General features: G+C 37.3%; 1 protein-coding gene across 2 annotated transcripts in view; it reads left to right on the top strand.

Annotated features, from left to right (window-relative positions):
- Nucleotides 1–21085, top strand: part of LOC131032370 (vacuolar sorting protein 18) — a 251231-nt gene that overhangs the window by 95388 nt on the left and 134758 nt on the right. For both annotated transcript variants that reach the window (XM_057963318.2, XM_057963319.2), the window contains exons 14-15: nt 1422–1529; nt 1659–1822. In XM_057963318.2, the coding sequence (XP_057819301.1) occupies nt 1422–1529; nt 1659–1822 (272 nt within the window). The remainder of the gene's footprint in view (nt 1–1421; nt 1530–1658; nt 1823–21085) is intronic.

Here is a 21085-nt window from a genome sequence, read left to right as displayed (position 1 = left end):
AAAGTGGGGAGATATATTTCAAATCTTGTAGATGATAATGGTGGGGAGGGAATGTTTTATTCCCATCGCCTCATTTCCAAGCATAGAAATAGGATTCGGACTCGATGTGGACTCGACAAGGGTGACTCGACTTGGGAATCGAGACTTGGTTAAAAAACTTGGTGCAGACTCGACAAAGTGAAAAACCCAAGAAATTTAGGGGTTTTTAAGAATTTAAAACTTGTTTCATGCACCCTTTATTAAATAAACCTTAAAGATACAATAACATCATCAAATAGAAGCCAATTTGATCACATACACAAGTATACATCAACCACATAAGTATAAATGCAAATTGTAGTTGAAGGAAATAGCAAACTTAGATATATAAATATTGTCAAATGTATACAAAACTCATGGAATATGGAATCCATGACATCAAATGTTCCAAAAAAATATCAAAACAATAACTACAAATCTATGGCTTAGAGGAGTCTGCATCCCTCCTACAAAGGTGTCTAAGGTAGGTCCCACTAACTAGTGGGGGGTTGGGAGTGGAGGCACTAATGGGTTTGAGGGGTAGCAATGATAAGTTGTGCAAAGTGTTAGATGTGAGGAAAACGAAAGTGGGGATTTTTTTTTTAAGAGAAAAACGTCAAAAAATGCCTTTTTTTTTGGTCATTTTTTGAGATTTAAAATAAAATAAAATTTGGAGTATAGCCGAGTTTGGGCAGATTTTGTGAGTCCCAGGACTCGCAAAGACTCACCCAAGACTCGGACGAGCCTGAGTTCCGGGCCCTTGGGACTCGCCTAGGGTCACCTAGGCCGGGGCGCGCTGAATCCTTGTGAGTCCCGAAACTCTGTTTCCAAGACAACCCCAAATCGGAGTACATAACAAAATACTCGAGGGTGTCTCCCTAATGTATAGTGGATAATTTTCCTAATATTAACCATATCTATCCATATCCATGTACTAGTTAGTTCAACTCAAAGAGTCATAAGCAATAATAATATTGTGAGTTAAGTGTCAATGGGGCAAGGACCATAGAATGACATTTTTTCTAGCCTAAGGTAGGTTAGGCCTATGCCAACCATGTGATAATTGGCTGAATGCTGATTAATTATATTAAAAGTTTTGGTATCAAATCATCATAACTTATTCTATGTATCAATGGGGAAAGAACATACGAAATTAGTGTATATGTATGCTTGATAATGGTATGCTAACCTAATTATATTTAATACTTTATTTCAATTCTTCATTTGTAAACATAAATTATTAAAAGTAGGATAGGACTTGGATGAATTTGATGATGTTTTTTTTGTTTCTTTCTTGTATAAAAATCGTTTCAATAGTTTTTTAATTTAGGTTCAAATTTTGTTTTGTTGAATTTGGCACAATTCTATCATCCTCTTTTTTAATAGGTCTTTTGACATTGCAGGATGCACTGAGAACCTTTTTGCTAAGGAAATTAGACAATCTCGGCCGTGAGGACCGTTCTCAAATAACAATGATCTCTACATGGGCAACTGAGTTGTATCTTGACAAGGTTAAATATGTCTACTAATGTTTTATAATTTTTTATTTGAACATGATATAATTCTTTAGTATTTTTTATGATGTTATTTAAGGGGTCTGAAGTATATTAGAAACATATAAACAATTGTTTTCTTTCCAGATTAATCGTCTTCTTTTGGATGATGACAAACAAGGTGGTGAAACATCGTCTTCTTCAAATGAAATTAACACCAAGTACCGGGATACACTTCGGGAGTTTAGAGATTTTCTTAGTGATTGTAAAGATGTTCTCGACGAAGCAACAACTGTCAAATTGATAGGGAGGTTAGTATTTTATAATACAATTTTAGATACCTTATTGATGTTATATAAACAATAGTTTTTAAAAAAATAACTATATAGTTAGGTAATTATTCTTTTTCCATGTATTGTGACTGGCTCATTAGTTCATTATTGATGTTTTCTGTTTAATTTTTTTTGCTATGTCAAATTTCTAAAATAACTTTGTTTCAAAATATTTTTTTTCTTGCATTGAAGATTTGGCATGCATTTTATAGTTTTTCATATTTAGTTTCTTTCTTAGTGGGTGATTTTTAGTTTTGTGTCTATCACTTTTCTTTTGATAAAGTATGGAGAAGGTAACATTGATTTGTGACAAATGTACATTCTGGTAAATTACATGACCTCAAGTAACAAGGACAAACTTTGATGTCCCCTACTAGGCTTGGACATTTTTTTAACCATAATCAATCTTTTTCAATATACTTATGACTCAAGCCAAATATATTAGGTGACATTTCTACCTTAACATGAATCCAAACAGTGATATTCCACTACTCAATCAATTAACTATTCACAAATAAATTGTTCATCTATCATACATTTATAATTCTGAATGCAAGTGTCAAACCAATTGTAATGTCCCCTACATGAAAACATCTCCTTACCCAACTTCCTAGACAGTAGTGACATATAAACATATTCTCATTACCGTTTATTATCTTATGAACTCTTTCTAATTCACAATCTAATACTGTTATTTGTCTTATTAAGACATTATGTATATATGTATGTATATAACGTTATTGATATTTCACCATATATATATATATATATCTGATTTGCATATATACACATAAATAAATAAATAAATAAAATAATATAATCCATTATTGATATATTTGCTAATTACCAATAATATACATTATTGATATTACCACTGCTTAAGACATTAGTTGTTAATATATTCAATGGCTGGTAAAAGGGCAGACAGATTCTGACGCATAACAGATCTGGTCTGCCACTGTTATGAAATTAATTATTACTAGTATACATATTACAATCTATGTTAATATTATTATTAAATTCTGCATATAAACATCATCGGGTTTCATGGGCTTCATATATTAAGCATACTTACTAAACACATCCCCCATGCATGCCACCCATAACAGGGATGTTACTGCCTGTAACTTAATAACAGTTCTGATCTGATCTGATCGATGCTGGCAGAAGATTTATATTGTTTTTTTTCCTTATTTTTTCCCATCGTATCCTCTTTTAATGGTCTGTCTTTCAATATCTTCTATTATATATTTTCTCCTATCCGCCTCCCATACTCTATTCAATCTTTATTTATATCATTAAATCTCCAAGAGTCGTATGCTTTTGGATGAACACTTCATTACATGTCTTTTAATTATTAATCGTTGCTTCTCACTTGACTAAAATCCCATCGTACTTTGTTATGTGCTTTGTTTCTTAACCGCATTGTTCTCATGAATCAGATCCTTCAGTATCAATTGGTTCCCTTGATCGCTGGCGTAGTTTGTTTAATAATAATCGCTTACTTGTCTTTGTTTATTACTACCAATCGCTGCTCCTCCTAATTGGAAATCCATCATTCTTTAATAATCGTATCATCATGAACACTACCTTGTACATAACCAATCGTATTATTATTGAAAGATTAACTGACTGCCTTGTGTTGTAGTTGAGTCGCTTGCATAATTATTGTATGTGCTTTATAACCGCTGGCTGCCTTTGTATTTGCCTTAGCACCGTTCTCCAGGATGTCGGTATTTATGTGCATTACCAATGTTGTTCTTCCTTTATTTATTGGATCATAATTTATATATTATAATTTATGATATATAAATTATGTTTACAATATATATTAATTTATTTTTTATTTGAATATTTCAAAAATATTATTAATAATAAATATTAATTAAATAATAATAAATAAATTTCAAATAATCATGTCGATAATTATTATATTAATTAATAATAATCTATTTAGGATATATATAACGATCAAGGAGGGGACATGACACAAATATCGAATTGGAGTATCCATTTTGTTTTAACAAAATAATTGCATATAGACCATGTAGCACTTGGAGAATGAACTAGAAAGCTCCTAAAATGTAGCTCTCCTATGTCTCATATGAATACTAGAGTCTTGAGGGTAAACAGAAGGTTATAAAACATGTTTACTATATTGTTTAACATGATAAGATAAATGCCATATTCAAGGCTAATAACCCCTTCTTTTAAGTCGAACCATAAGTTGTGAAAATAAGCATTGGATTGTAATATCCCCTGTTCAAATGATGACTGAAAACAAGGAATATTTGCTGTCAAATCTGTGTGTTATGCTGTTTGCTAATATTGCGTGTTATGCGGTCTGCTGTCTCAGAAGTTTTCAGATTGGTATAGAGGTGAACCATCACACATTTCTCATAATGTACAACTACAAATGACTGCAAGTTAAAGTATGATAGCCAAGAATGCATATACAATCGAATTATGATGTCCTTGAAATCAAAATCAGATTCTTTAGCTAGCTGACATTATGTCAAACAGTTGGCAGGTGTCCTCAGACAATTTCATACAATGTAATGTAGACTCAAGCAAACTATCTTCCTTATTCACATGATGAATCAAAATACATTTCAATTGACAGCTATGATAAAGACTGCTAATCAATGAGTACATTGACTGTCATAAATCTGTTTTCTGAGTACATAGGAGACTTCAAACTCATAGACTGAAAACACTTATTTAAAGCAAGTTAATAGGAACCTGATTCAAGTCGCCTTCAGGGAGCATTCATGGATTGATGTCTTGACCCCTTTTCTATGTCAAATCGGACTCCTCCTTGGCCGCCCCTGCAGCTGTTAAGGTTGGACTGAGAAACATAATGTGGACAGCCGAATTCACCTCCAAATCATCACCAAAATATTCGCCTCTAATGTCAATAAGGATCGCCCCTCTCAATGTGCAAGATGGAAAGCCAAATGAACAAGCAAAAAGCCAAATCGATGGGTTATACCAGTCTGATCCAATTTTCGGATTGGAAATGATTAGAGGCCAATCCTCCTATCAAACCTCCTCCAAATAGCCACTAATTGAATCACCTTACTCCCTTAATCAAGTCGCTAACCCCAAATTGAACTTTCAATGCATCAATGAGGTGTAAAGTGTTAATGCATTAGTAGCTTCTGCAAGATAAGATTTTCCTAACTCGTTAATCTCCTCCATTCTGTTTTGGTTTACTCATCTATGCTATTAGATTATCTGATTTATGCTTTCCGAACTGAATATGTTTATCAGACTGTAACTTTGATCTTGATTATGATATTGATATTGGATAAAGATGGATTAGATCGACGACCTGCTTAACATAGTTAAGCGTCGATCTAAATGCTATTAGTTATTGGGCTTGTTTGCTTTGACACCGATTCATTATCGGGTGTGTTTATATCGATCTGTTATCATTTGCTTTGACACTGATTCATCATCGGGTGTGTTTATATCGATCTGTTATCATTTACAATGGCACCGATTAAGTTATCATAAACATAGAGTGAATCGGTAGATAGTCACGACCAAGTGACATCTTGGTTGGACATGTCTAAACTCAAGGTGCCACTTGATCGTGACTGCTTTACTATATATATACATCATTCAAAAGAAAAGGAATGACATTGAAATCGATACATGTTCATCCTCCTTACCTGCAGAAAAGAAAGATGATAATATTATTGTCATAGTAATAATACCAAAATCTTAAATACACCATCTAGCATATAACTTGTTCATTAAATTGGAAATTGCAATAACATTTTCATAAAGAACACAATTGAAGAGACTGCTAAACTGTCCTGATTTCCTTCAGAATTTATTTATTGCTGATCTCCTTACAAAGCCCCTTCAAAATATCACCAAAGGCATCACTCTCCTTTGCTCATGAATTTGCTGTCTTCAAATGTGACAAAAGAATGCTCCAATGATATGTGTTGAGCAAAATCGAGGATAGGAGGGTGCAGTTCGGAGTTTCCCTTCAGACCTGCAAATGATCAGCACGCCCCACAATTCGACCTGCAAAGGATCTTCAATCAGTTCGCCTCTCTTCTTCACTGAAAATCGTGGCAATTAGGACACTAAATGTGATAATCTGAGAGTGCTATGATTCCCAACCACCATGAAAATGCAAACTCAATAGGCTCAACATGAGAGACTAAAATGTCTCCCACTCACAGCTGCAAATTTGTCTTCAAAGAAGTCTTCACAAATTAAGCATTGATGTAGATCCCGTCATGAACCTACTCCCCAAAATGAAGAACTAGGGTTTCGTCCAGCCCTTCTAACAATCCAATGAAGGTTTGCGTCCTCAGAGATTCAACCAATGCCACACATTAGTCATGTCATCATAACCAAATCTCCAATCTCCCTGAGCAATCATCACCCCCTTCTATTTATCCTTTTCATAAGCCATCATGAGATTCCTTCTAGAAGAGGGTAGGTACACTTTATTATTTATTATTATTAAGTGACTTTATAATTTAATATTTATTTTTTAGTCACTATTTAATTAAATTAATTAAATATAAAGTCACTTTTTAATAATTAATTTATTTTAATGACTTTATAAGAAATTAATTAATTTCTCCTTATACCTCCTTTTAGCCAAAAGGCCGGAAGTTACTACCTCATCCAAGGACCCCAGTTCGGAGGATGATGTGGTCGAGCTTGATCAACTACCAACTCCACCTCCACAAAATGATCCGATTGCATCAGAGGCAAATGATCCGCAAACACAAAGTGAGCAAGAAATAGAGGCAAGGATCATTGGTTTGGATGGACCTAAAAATCAGGTCAAGGACGGAGGGATTGCATCAGATCAAGGGGCTGACAAGCAAGAGTCCACGCAAGGGAGCAAACATGAGTTGCGGCAAGAGGAAGGTGGCAACAAAGATGATACCACAGTTGAGGGAGAAAAGGAAGAAGATAGAACCCAAGAACCCAGTAGAATTGAGGAGCAGCCACTACTAGAGGCTCCCCAACAGTTGCTCAATGAGGTGGGAGAAAACCCAACCGTGAGTAAAGGATTGGATACTGCACCCATTCCTCCTATGTCTGATCAGTTGCAGATAGGCAGTGAATCGGCGGGGGCATCCAAAGAACAGAGTGGGGATTTGGTAGTCACGTCTGGACAGACCATCCCTCATGACTGGTTGATAGCTCGGGCAGAGTGGAAAGCGATTGTCAAGTCACTGATTAACCTGGAGGATATCTTCTCTTGGATAGGAGAAATAAAAGCTAAAGGAAAGTAAAAGCCAAAGACTTACTCCCGGATTACCAAGGATGAGCAAAGGAATCAGACGATTCATATCGCTGCCCCAACTGCAAACAAACCGGCAGATCAGGTTGCATTGGCTGACTATAGCGTCACGTCCATCCCAATAGGGCAAGCAACCAAAGAGTAGGAGAGGGAAGAATTCAAGGATTCTGTCTAGAACGTGCTTAGACAACCAGATGAAATAACTGCTGAAAGAGATATGTACCGAGCTCGTGCTGAGCAAGCCAAGGGGTACATAGATCACCTGTTAAGACCACTGCAACATACTGCTGAGTCCCACATTACTCCATTGGCGTTGGCACAAAAGACTACAACTGAATTCGAAGGAGTGCGTGACACTGCCAAGGCCGTGAGAAAGTGGATCCGGGACATTAAAAGAAAAGGAGAAAAAATCATTATGGATGTGTGGGAAATGGTCGGCAACCGAGAGTCCATTTGCGTCAAAGTGGTTGAGGTAAAGAAAGAATGTTTCAATGTCCAGGAAATGGTTGTTATGGTTTTGCCCATCATGAGGGCCCTATTTTGGACCCACACTCAGATTCCCACACTGCATACTATCCTAGATCCCCATGACATCAACACTTTCAAGGAGTGGTTTTGGATTGTCAGCATGGAAAATGATGTGAGGGACACCATAACCAAAGTGCAAGAGGAGTGCGAGGATGCTTTGGCTGGCATTGAGAGTATTGGTGAAAAGATCCTCAGCGCGTTGGTTCTTGGTTGGAATAGTGGCATGAAAGATAATGATGTAAGATCACCGTGGGAGGATAAAATGAGAATTCATAAAACCAAGTACTCCATAGAGGACTTGGAATTTGCCAGTGAGCTGCATGCAGACATACTGGGTTTTGAGGCTCGTCAGTCAATCTGGAGCGAAGAGTTGAAGAATGTGGATTGAGAGGGTATGCAGTACAAAATACGTAATCCTTCTATGCCTCACAGTAAGGAATTGTTCCAATTGTGCATAAGATTCCAGGATTATGTTCGGGTAGAATGTGCAACAGGTCGAGACATCTGAAAGGACTACTTGTAGGGGGAAGTTGAATTTTTTGAGAAAGAGTCTGCCTTGGGGAAAGAAAAAGTACTTTCTTAAAAAGTATCTATGTCTTTTAAATTCTAAATGCACTTTTTCAGGATAAAGTTTCTTTCCAACTACCCAAAGTCATTGCAGATTTCGAGCTTCGTGCAAGTGCACTTTTTGGGGAGCAACTTTATGTTGGGTAGTTTGTAGTTATTAGTTAGTTGATAGTTGGTGGGGGATATTTTGTTCTTCATTAATAGGTATGGGCAGCCATATTTTGTAGGATGAATCTGGGCGCATTCATTTTTTGAAAATCTATATAAGGGATGGTTTCTCCCTCATTTTGTAAGAAGTTTAAGATTGTTGCTAAAACTCTGGCGAAATTTATGCAGTATTAATGGATATTAAAGTTGTCTTGTTTCCTTGTGAGTGCATGGTCTCCTTCTTCACCTTTTAATTTTCTTGTTATGTATTTTGATTTCAGATAGTATTTTTTAGGATCATATTTGATAGAAACCTTAGTGTTCATACCATTAAGGATTGGCCGATTGCCATTTCCTCTTGCATGGTTAGTCTGAACATATTTTTATGCTCTTGTTCGGTTGTTGAACATCAATTGAATGAATGTCTGATTCTGTATTTATGTTTAATAACATGAAAATCCAACTCCCCTCGAAGATTGCGCTAGCTTTTACATAATTGTGCTTTATTAGCTGATAATGTTTAATTTGGTTTTTTCAAGGTTTTTGTCTATTTTTCTGAGTATGCTATCTTAGGTAGATTAATTAGATATTCTCTCTTTCTCTTTCCTTTTTTCCTTTTTTTTTATCAAAATTGAAGTCTAAACAACATCATGTTAAAGTAAAATTTGATGGAGTCAAAACCGTAGTCTTAGGGAACCCGTACGAACATAACCGATTTTGCCTAACCGTAAGTCCCCTTTGTGTATCCAGCAAAGCACATCATACCGTTGAGTTATCTTGCAGTCATGATCTGACAATCGAAACATTGAGGTTACGCCCAAATGATCAATCCAAACAACATTAGGGATTTCCTTAGGTAGATTAATTAGATATTCTCTCTTTCCCTTTCCTTTTTTCCTTTTTTTATCAAAATTGAAGTCTAAACAGCATCATGTTAAAGTAAAATCTGATGGAGTCAAAACAGTAGTCTTAGGGAACCCGTACGAACATAACCGATTTTGCCTAACCGTAAGTCCCCTTTGTGTATCTAGCAAAGCACATCATACCGTTGAGTTATCTTGCAGTCATGATCTGACAATCGAAACATTGAGGTTACGCCCAAATGATCAATCCAAACACATTAGGGATTTTCTTATTTCAAGAGAGAATAGGATACTGTTGTGACCTTTTCACACATTGCCCCATTGCTAACGAGGACCCCCTCTTTTCCTTCTTTTTGCGTGTTTAGGTTAGGGTTTTGGCAGCTTAGTGGGCAATTTTGTGTTTCCTGCCCCAAGTCTCGGAGTTTTGGTCATGCCTAGTGTCGTTTAGGGTTTTTGAGGTTATAGGATCAAGCACGTGAAAATTGAGTTTTTTTAATTATCCTAGTTTTGTCTAAGTGTAGACCTTTCTAGCGGTAACATGTTTTGAACGTCCACGTCGGTGATTTTAAGTGCTACGGTGTTTTTTAGACCTTTTGGAGTTGTTTTCTCGCTCCTAGGAAGTTACTCAGATTGATTTCACACTTTATCCCGATAGATTTCCTTGTGTTATGCTCAATTTTCGATAGATTTGCTTAAGTCCAGTTGAGTTTTATTGAGTTTTGAAGTTTCCTAGTGGTTTTGAGTGGAAATATCATCATTTTCTGGATGAAAATCCATATTCAAGGGTTAAAAGGTCAAAATTCCATACTAGAGGTGCTTTTCTCCTCATATTCTTGACTACCCATGGTTTTCCCCACTCAAAATCCAAACTGGACATGGATTTCCCTTGAAATCCATACTTGCCTCATTTTTCCACCACTGTGAATCCATACTAGGATCGATTTTCCCCTGGATGCATTAAGTTTTGACTATGTTAGGATTTATCCTGGATACCCACGTTTTTCCACCAGGGAGTATGAATAGGATTGCGGATGACATTTGTCTTGATTCCACACCTGGGTCGTTTTTCCACCAGGTCTTTGGTGACAAGTTTTGAGAATTTTGTGCAGACACTCAGTCCTAACTCAAGTTGATTTTCCATTGAGAGAGATTTCCAATGTTTTGAGTCCAGATTTTCATCTAGACTAGGGTTGTTTTTCCACCAGAGGGGTATTTTTTTGTGTGACGTAATTTTGAGTGGAATTTTCATTCCACACCTAGATCGATTTTCCCCTAGACCCTATTTTGTGCACATTTGATGATTTTCAATGGGATATTTTATCCCTACTGGGATCGATTTTCCCCTATGGGGATGTTTTGATGATTTTAAGTGATTTTTGTTAGGATTTTTAATCCTTAGATCGATTTTCCCCAATTGGCCATTTTTGGATTTAAATTGAAATATTTTAATAAAGTGAGCCCCATTTAATTGTTTTTTAATGAAAGGCAACGATTATTTAAAAATTAAAAAAACAATTAATGATTTGCAACGAGCAGTTAATGTTTTCAACCTTTTAGAAGCAAATCGGTTTCTACCAAGCAAGTATAAGAATAAGTGTTTTATCCCACATTGCTTGTGTGGTGAGAGTTGATGATGAAAGTGAGTTCAAATAGAGAGAGATCAAACATTATTTTATTATTGAGTTTGCCAAGTATATCCATACTTGGGGCGATTTTCTCTCTAGTTGGCGATTTTGGAGGAAGTGATCAAGTGAAGTGATTGATTGAAGACTTTTCCTGTTGCCATTGCCATCTATTTTTTTCCAGCTTGGCAACTTTTGGTGGCTGCCATTGATGACTTTGTGCCACGATTTTTGGAGAGGTATTGCCATTTTTTGTGAGATAGCGATTTTGCTAAGCAAGGTGATTTTTGTGTTTGGGGTTTCTACCTCCAACTTCGGCGATTTTTATTGATGCTGCCATCCTTGCTTGCTGTTCTCAGACTTGATTTGGCAGATTGGAGTTTGCTTTGATGACATTTTCAGACTTGTGTTTTGACGCCATAGCTGGAAAATTTCAATTTTGGTTTTGCAAGGGTTTGGTGCCATATTTTGGTGGATTCCCTCCATGTTTGGTGGCTGCCATTGTTCCTACTTGCTGTGATCATTTCACATTTGAGTCTTGACGCCATTATTACAGCTGATGCGACCTCCATTGTTGGCTGATCATCGATTTTCAGACTTATACTTTATTGCCCAGCCAATCACAACTTCAACGATTTACACTTGGAGGCATTTTGGGGATCATTTTGGCTGCTTGTCCTCAGAAAACTTATCTTTTACCAGCCATACCTATGTTCCCGAGTTTGATTTCTTTTGCCATACAGATTGATTTTTTATCAAATTTGTGCATATTTTGAATGATTGCAACATGTTTTGGGAGGTTAATTTGTATAGTTGCAGGTTGTCTTCAGATTTGTTGGCAGCCATTGTTGACTTCGAAAGGTGTCCTCAGACATAATTTTGTGTGAAAACACATCCTTTTACATCTTTCCTTAGTCACTCTTGATCCGGTATACTCTTTTGCACAAAATTTCTAAGTATAAGGAGGTCTTGATTTCATGAGGGTTTCATACCCTAACCTTGTCACATTTTGTATTTAAATTGTTGAAATCTATCTAGAGTGGGGATTATTTCCCTGATTTCCATACCCTAATTAGTCTAAATCATTAAGAAGTCAGGAATTTTATTTAAGAATATTATTTTTCTTAAGTTCTAACTTCAAGCTTCGTACAGGTGCGATGTCAAAGTCTGGACTTAAGGAAAGGAGAGAACAACAGAAGATACTTGAGACTGGATTCTATCCGGAATCCAGGATGTCATCCAGATGTGAGGAGATAACGGACACGAACATGCATTTCCTGAACTTGAACCAGACGCGACAACGGATGTTTTAAGTTGGAAGCCAGATTCCTTCCTTGTCGTATGTGAACATTATGAAGAGTGGTATTTTTCAAGCCGCTGGATTTCCACAGTCCATACAGTGCACTGAGCTTATCCCGGAGTGTGCACGATGTTATGATCCTCGCTCCAGAATGATCAAAACTCCTAAGGGTGTCACCATTGCCTACCTTGTTGAGGATGCGATTGCTGAAGTGTTTGGAATTCCACGTTGAATAGACATGAAGGATGTAACTAAAGATGAATATGAAGATTGATATAAGAAGAAGATGGATGCGTGTAAGACCATGGTGAATAAGGAATGGATGATCGAGGCTAGGCCTCGTCATTCCAAGGCTCCCAAGACACTCATGTGCACAGATTTCAAAGAGGAATATAGTGTTTTAGTATTCCTGCTTAACCAAGTGATGGGGATGCCACATGGTGCAATATACGATGGATGGATGTTCTATTTCATCGAGAATTGTCTTAGAGGAATGTTGATAAATTGGTCCAGAATCATAAGTGACAATCTGGACTTTCAGTTGAGGAATGTAGAGTAGTCCAAGTCATTCGCCATGACTTCCTACTTGGTATACCTGTTACATACAAAGGATTGATATGCAGAGGTGAAGTCGGGAATGGGCAAGGACAATTCAGGAGTTATGAGTGCTATCCACAACTGAACATATATAGAATTGAAGATTATAGGAGAGTGAATGATGTATTCACAATGTACATCACATGGATGCTACAAGGCGGAATCCACAAGAGGTTGTCCAAGGAGGCAACGAAGCTGATAGAAAAGTATGGATTGTGGTATATACAGTTTCCCAATTTCACGTACCTTAGGATTCATGGGTTTCAATCCAAACCCTACAGACTTCCTAGGTATCCTTCAGACAGAATGACCTTGTAGGAAGTGTTGAGACAACTTCTAGAGTTTGATTCCATTCAGAAAGAGAAGCACAGGAAAGGCATGACATTCCCTATTTCAGTTGGGAAGATGTTGGAGGTTTGCCAGTTTGCCTTAGCCGCCAGCACTACGAGTGAGGAGCTTGCATTCTATTGATTTGCAACCTTCAAGAAAAGAGAAAGATTTGATCCAGATAAGAAAGTTGGAAGGATTAGGGGAGAAAAGTTCATCCACAAGGCAAACAAAAGATTATTGGGCCAACCTGATGGACGAGCAGGCAGTGAAGAGACGAATGTGGTCCAGGATGTCAATGGATTTCATGAGGAAGTGTGGACTTTTCCTCATTCCTGATTAGGTGTTAGATGATAGAGATCATACACATTGATAGTATGAAAATGAAATGAAGAAGGCGATCTTATTGCCTAATTGGTCAGAGTTAGAGGAGATAGATTTGAAGATATTGATGAGAGAGGTCTTGAGTTTCTCCCGTGCATGGGTGGATACTCACATGAATAAGTTAGTTGATATGGGTGTTTCCTTCACTTATGAAAAGATGAAGCCGAAAGAATCCGCTTTCAAAGATGATCAGAGGACTATCAGTGATGTGAGGATTCATGCGGATGAGGAGAGTCAAGCTCCCAAGAGAAGGAAGAACACACCAGGAGAAGTCAAGGCTAGAGGGAAGAAGATAGAGGAGGTCAAGAAGAAGAAACAAAAGACTATCATTCCTTCGCGTATCAGTCCTTCACCCCCTCTCAGTGTCTCATCAATCAAGGAAGTTGAAATGATAGAACAAAACAAGGATACCCAACAATGTTCCAACATAGTGATACTACTAGAGAATATTCAGGATTTACATGCCACAGTGACATCTGCTCCACCAAATGAGAATGATGATTAGCTGGGATCCCCTACTGTCCTTTTGGAAGTTAGTTTGGGAAATGAGGTATATAATTTGACCAGGAGCAATCTTGATGATGATGATGATGATGTTATCTCGGCATTAAGAGGGCTTGATCGATATATGTGTCTCGATGATGGTATGGAGATGGCCGCTATTCCTAATTGGCTGATGAAGATTATGGAAAAGAGTAAGAAAATGATAGAGGTACAGCCTATTGATAACATTGATGACTACTTAGCTAGGAGCAATAAGGAGAAAGAACCCAAGAGAGCTGAGATCTTGTCGCACATAGCTAGAGATGCAACAGGAATGTGGATTGCGTAGGTGGCTGTTCCTATTGGAGGTGTGATGGCGGACATTGCTACTCCTATGGATTTCCATATTACTTCAGTTGCCCTTGGCCGTACTACAAGAGAGCAAGAGTTTTAGGAGGTTGGTGATAACCTTAGGGCGATCAACGCAAGATTGGTAGAGACATTGAAGAGAAGGAGAAGTATAGAGAAGATAATACTAGACTTAGAGAGTACATTGCAAGGATAAGGCGTGAGAATGCCACCCTTATTACCCCTATTGCAGTTGATCATGGACTACATTCACACTATGAGGCGGCGAGAGATACACTCTCGGAGGTGGAGAAATGGACTGAAGGTGCAAGAAAACAGGCAGATGATTTCCTTACTCAGTTTGTCCAGGCATATGATAGGACAACATGGCTGATGTTTAGAATCTAGTATTTGGAGGGAGTTTGGGAAGAATTCCGGCCTATCCAGGAGAGGACTATTCCGTGCCTCAGAGCTTTGAAGAAGATTCCGAAGTCCACATTGATCAGGGAGAATATTGTGCACAGTGGAGACAGATACGATTTCCATGGCTGGTATTGTTCATTAGCCATGAAGAAATCGACTTATGAGAACGCCCAGTTGAGTTGTACAGAGATGGAAGGATCAATTCACGATATTCAGTTGAAGATCCTTGCCTCAATTGAGGAGTTATTGGGTGTTGATGTTAGTGATGCTTGTGGTTTACACTTAGCCGAATTAAGAGACAAGATGAAACTTATTTATTTTTGTGAGTTGAACTCTTTGAAGAAGAGTGAGATGGATGATTTGGTCTCTTTGTTGATTCATGTTCATAGTTCACAGAAGCTCATGCCAGATTGAGAGAATACTTTGGATGCTTGCTCGGACGCATTGGACGTGATTGATTTGCAACAAGATACCTTACCTAGCATTTCCATGGAGGAGTTAGATTCTATATTGGCTAGATTCTTGAAGTATGCTAGGAGAAAGGGAGATGCAGGGAGGAATCTTCTAGAAGATTCCCTATTTGATGACTAGGTATCTTTCTATTGGGCCATATGTTGGTGGCACCATTTTTTATGTAAACCCTAATTAGGGCAATTCTAGGGTTTTGTTGGCATGATCTTGTACCTTGATTTGGTTTTAATCTTGGCCATCCATTTTGTATGAGACTCTATATATACCTCATTGTCTCTCATTTGTAAAGGAGAGTTTTTGTAGAATTGTTGGTATATGCTGCAACTATTTGAATCTAAATCATTGTTCAATTTGTTGGTGATTTTGCTCTTCAAATGTTGTCTTTGCATTCATGGTTCTCAATTCCTCCTAGTTAGATTGGAATTTTAGATTAGAATTTGTTTTCATGTTTGTTAGATTGAATGAAAGATTTGTTGAATATATTTGTGTGGAATCCTTAATCCATACCACTAGCCTGTTGCCGTTGGTAAGTGTGCCTTGTGTGGTCAACTGGAAATTTGAGTAAGCTTAACTTCAATTATTATGCATCCCTTGACAAGCGTCAACTTGGATGGTGTCAACGTTTGATGGTAATAGTTTGAAAATCCATAAGTATACCTGTTGACGTGTATTTTATACACAATCATACACAGAATAAAATACCAATAGGCATCTTATCCTCAATTCGCATATAGAAAGGTAAAATAATGATGTAGAAACAATAGTTTTCACCCCCCTATATATAGCGCTTGCACCTCAATTCATCCCCTTAGGCCGACTTGGTAAAATGTAACAATTTCAAACGATTTTTAAATGATTTTTTAATTAAATAACAAGGCCGACCTCCATGTATGAGCGCTCCATTCGATTTTTAATGATTAATTAATAATTAATCAAATGCCTTTCGTTTTTAATTTGTAAACTTCGATTTTAATAAAGGCAAAATAATTAATAAATGACTAACGCCATATTAAATGCTAATTTAATTGGATTTTCAAAACTCATCGATTTTAGCATTTAAGGAAAATTTGAAATGTTTATTTGGCGCCAAAATTATGAAAATGAAAAGGACGTACCTCATCGCTCTGGTCCCTTGGAGAGGGACAGGAGCGATCCAAGATTTTTGTCATAATTCTTGCAATTTTAACATTCATCTCCTTCCTTTCTACGTTCAATATCGATCATTTTGTTGGGTTCTTCGAATTAGATTGCCTTGCATGTGTGCATGAGTGTCTTTAGATGTATCATCGCCCTTGTCCCTTTGGAGAGGGACAGGAGCGATCTCCATGTTTTCACGTTCATCTTGCATCTTTGATCTTTGAACTTCCCTTGTAAGGCGAATAACATCATTGCTTGTTCCTTCCACGCTCGTTCCATTTGTTTTCATGAAGTGTTTGGACGTTTAGAGGATCATCGCCCTTGTCCCTTGGAGAGGGACAGGAGCGATCCATGTCTTTCTCCTTAATCTTAACAACTTTGAACTTCAATCTTCGTTGTGATGTCTTCCAAACGCCGTCCTTTACCATGCCCATCCTCGCCTTGCCTCGACTTTGAAGGAATATGAGTGTTTTTGATGGGATCGCTTTGGTCCTTGTCCAAAGGACAGGAGCGATATGAGCTCTTTAGCATGTTTGACAATGTTTGGACGTTCAAAACACTTGCATGTCATCTCAAAAAAAACCTTGGACCCCGTATGACCTTGTGAAGCCTTGACTTGGCATGGACTTGAAGCAAAATGAAGAGTCTTAAGCAAATCGCCCTGGTCCCTTGGAGAGGGACAGGAGCGATATAGTCTCTATGTTCAACTTGATGATCATTTTACGTTCGAAATCTTCGTGCATCACCTTTTAATCAAGCCATGGACCCTCTATGATCTTGCAAAACCTTGACCTCACGTAAATTTCGCATGAATTGGCCAATATATCCAATATCACTCTGGTCCCTTCCTGAGGGACAGGAGCGAAATTCATCATTGTGAGCTTGCTCTTGTTTATTTCAACTTACAATTATCTTCAACGCGTGTAATGACGTCCTTTCGATCCTTGTGGTAGCTTGATACTTGCTTGTCTCTTGAAATCTATGCCTTAATGGAAATATCGCTCTGGTCCCTTGGAGAGGGACAGGAGCGATCTGGGGTCTTAGAGCGCAAATCCTTCCAACGTGACGACCTTGATGCTTGTGTTTGATTAAAAATGTCTTAAGACGTTCCTACCACCTTGTTCTTGACTTGGATCGGTTTTGAACTTGAGTGAGAAGCAATATAACCACTGTATCGCCCTGGTCCCTTGGAGAGGGACAGGAGCGAACTTGCTCTTGTGGTCTTCATTTCACTTTGCTAGCTTCCAAATTTATATTCAACGGATTCGTAATGCGTCCTTCCATTCATTCATGCCTTGGGATCGATTGAAACTTGGCAAGAAAATCATTTATAACAAAAATCGCTCTGGTCCCTTCCTGAGGGACAGGAGCGAACTAGGCATTTTGGGACCCTTGTTGACATTTTAAAATATTCAATTTATATTCACTGGGTTCATTTCACCGTCTTTCTTGCCACCAAACATGAACTTGACTTGATCTTGGCCTGGATTTTGCCCAATGAAGAGTATCGCTCTGGTCCCTGGGAGAGGGACGGGAGCTATAATGGACTTCGCCCTGGTCCCTTCCTGAGGGACAAGAGCGATTTTAGCATTCTGGACCATTCTTCTTCATATTCGCACTTCAAATTATATTCATCTGATAAAACATCTTCCTTTGGACCTCTTCAAATCGTCAAGTCGTCGAAATCTCGCAAGGACAAAGCAAAAATGGATTTGTAGCTCCGGTCCTTCACTGAGGGACAGGAGCGATTTTTCTCCTGGAGGCATTTCTGTGCTCATGAAAATCTTCAATTTATATTCAATGGAAAGATCTCGCCTTTCTCCATTACTTCCAATTCGTAATTCATCTTGACTCTGCAGGAATAGTGAGATATTTGAAAACGAGCTCCCGTCCTTCACTGAGGGACAGGAGCGATTTTGCTCCTACAGGTCAAAATAACGTGATTTTACACATTTTAACACTTCACAAGGCGAAAACAAATCATTTCCAATGCCTAGGATCAAAATCAAAAAAGTCAAAATTTGGTCAAAAATATTCAATCGGACAAAAATTCACATTTCATCTCCAACACTTAGACAAATTTAAGCTTTGCATCAACATTCCAATTGAAAATTAGACCATTCTGGCGAATTCATTGCATTCAAAATTAGCATCCTTCGAAAAGGAAGCTCAAAAGCCCTCAAAACGACTGGATTTTGGCCTGAAAAGACAGAAATTAAAACCCTAAGGGTTGACCCTAAATCCAGACAACTGACTGACTAACAAAATCCTAAAAAAAACGAAACGAAAAACGAGCAAAAAGAGGGGGTCCCCATTTGCGATGGGGCGATGTGTGAAATGGTCACAACAATACCTTAGATGATTGCACTAAGCTTGTGTCAATACTTGTTTGTGAGACCTTGCCTAGTTTGGTTCCACTAATTTTGTTCATCATTTCCTACATTCCTAGGCTTAGAATAGATTTCCTGAACCCTATTCCTTTTGCCCCCCTTTTTTTTTAGTAAGAATTAAGTCCGGAGCTACATTGCTAAATCCTAAGTTGTTAACACACCTATTCCGCATATTTCATGATCAAAGAAGATAATCCGAACATTTGTGTAAGTCCCCAAGTGAACACAACAATTCACATCAACCATTGAGTTACCCACTCGTCAAGACCTGACATGTAGAAACCTTGGAATCATTTTAGTTGATCTTACCCTTAGCATCTGAGGTGATTTTGTTCAAGAGGGTAAATTACCTTCGTATTTTATTCTGAAATGTTATGTGCATAAAACACACATCAATAGATACTCAGCTAGTAAATTCTATTCTGTGTTGTCCGGATAGAGTTGTAGCGATACGACTTTAGTCACGTCAACATATCTTTAACATGCTATCATTTTGTCAAACAGTTTGCTTGCAAGTCAAAGTTTTTTAATATCAAAAACAGACCTCTTCCCAAATATGCTGAAGAAATTATTTTTAAAATTTTCAGATTTCGACTTCACCATTCTATTTTTTCAGTCTCTATCTGCTGTTTATAATTCAGTTTTACCAGTTTTCTTGTTGATTTGTTTTGAAAGGTTTGCTAAGGAGATAACGTTTGTATCCAATGCATTAAAAGGCAAACAAAGATAGCTAATCTTTTGCCAAGAAATGCATTCCTAACACCATATTAGATCTCAAAATAGCATATATTGCTGATTGAAAGATTGATAAAATTGTGACCTTTATATGATAGGACAAATACACTAGGAAATCAGATTTGGAAGATATTTGCCATTCCCTTTAAACTTTTAGAAAACATTATACATGGATAGGGGTATATAAACTTATCAAGATTGCATGTGAATACCACACCCTAGTAATTTTGAATTAATGTTTTGGATCTGTAATGTCCCCTTCCTAACCAGATGGTTCGGTGGACCGTTAGCCTATTTAGTTTGGTTTTCGTAGCCTAATGAGTTAAGGTTAGGGAACTATGGAGGCAGTTTCTCCAGCAGTTTGGGAGTATTTGATGTTTAGTCGAGCTCCCACTATTATTATGAACATAATGCCCTTTTCTAGAGTGATTTTGAGTTAGTTTTCTAATACTCACTATTTTTAGTAAGTCAGTTTCAAGCATCAACTGAGCCAGCTGGTAGGGTTACTATTTTAGTATTGTCGTTGGATTAAGTTTTGATGATTATCTTAGCATTTAATATAGTTCAGTGGGTTTAAATAAAATAACGATAAGTTATTAATTAATAAAGTTAAATTGAAGATTTAACTTTATAGATATTTTAATTTATTTAATAAAGGGACTGTAGGGGCCAGCTATAAAGTTAAAGATTTTTTTTTTTTAATGAATAAGGCTTTTTTATATTTGGACGCACATTGGGAGATTAAAAAGTGACTTTTTTATATTAAAAGCAAAAAGTGAAGAGGGTCAATTTTCTTGGGAGAGCTATAAAAACAGTTTTGTGGAGCTCATTTCTCATGCTGAGTTTGATATTTGATATTATCATTTGTTTGGGAGGATATTGCTCTTCTTTGGTTTGTGAGGACAAAATCCCATGCAGACAACATTCTCCACATTATTTAGAGACATAATCTGGAGAATTTCTTGGTGTTTTCATTCAGGAAACATAGCTGAGTTGATTGAGGATTGTATTGTTCAATTTTATCAAAGTTTTATTGCAAAATCTGATTGAGAGACATTGATATTGAGGAGTTTAATGCTATTCTTGTTTTTTTTGACTGGCCGTACTGTCATTTGCTAGTTGTACCTCTTTGTGGTTGGCCATACTCTTTATTTGTTGGGTGATTAGGGTTTGAGGAGTTAAGATTTGCTGTTTGGAGGCAATTTGAATCTGTTTTATCATGGTTATCCTCTATGTGGTTAGAGACATAATCTGGAGAATTTCTTGGTGTTTTTATTTAGGAAACATAGCTGAGCTGATTGAGGATTGTATTGTTCAGTTTTATTGGAGTTTTATTGCAAAATTTGATTGAGAGAGATTGATATTGAGGAGTTTGCTGCTGTTCTTGTTTTTCTTGGTCTTTGTGGTCTGCCATACTCTTTATTTGTTGGGTGATTAGGGTTTGAGTAGTTAAGAGTTGCTGTTTGGAGGTAATTTGGATCTGTTTTATCACGTTAGCCTTTGTGTGGGTTTTGGTCGAGTTTTTGGAGAGGCGTTCAGTTTGGGCACATCCAGATTGCATATTTTGTGAACAGCTCAAGCTAAATCATTGCTGCATTTTCTGGGTATGTTTGAAATAAATATGTAATGTTATTTA

The sequence above is a fragment of the Cryptomeria japonica genome, chromosome 8 (assembly GCF_030272615.1).
Source record: "Cryptomeria japonica chromosome 8, Sugi_1.0, whole genome shotgun sequence".
Lineage (NCBI taxonomy): Eukaryota > Viridiplantae > Streptophyta > Pinopsida > Cupressales > Cupressaceae > Cryptomeria > Cryptomeria japonica.
The sequence above is the reverse complement of the archived record's forward strand: the minus strand, read 5'-3'. Positions and strand labels throughout refer to the sequence as shown.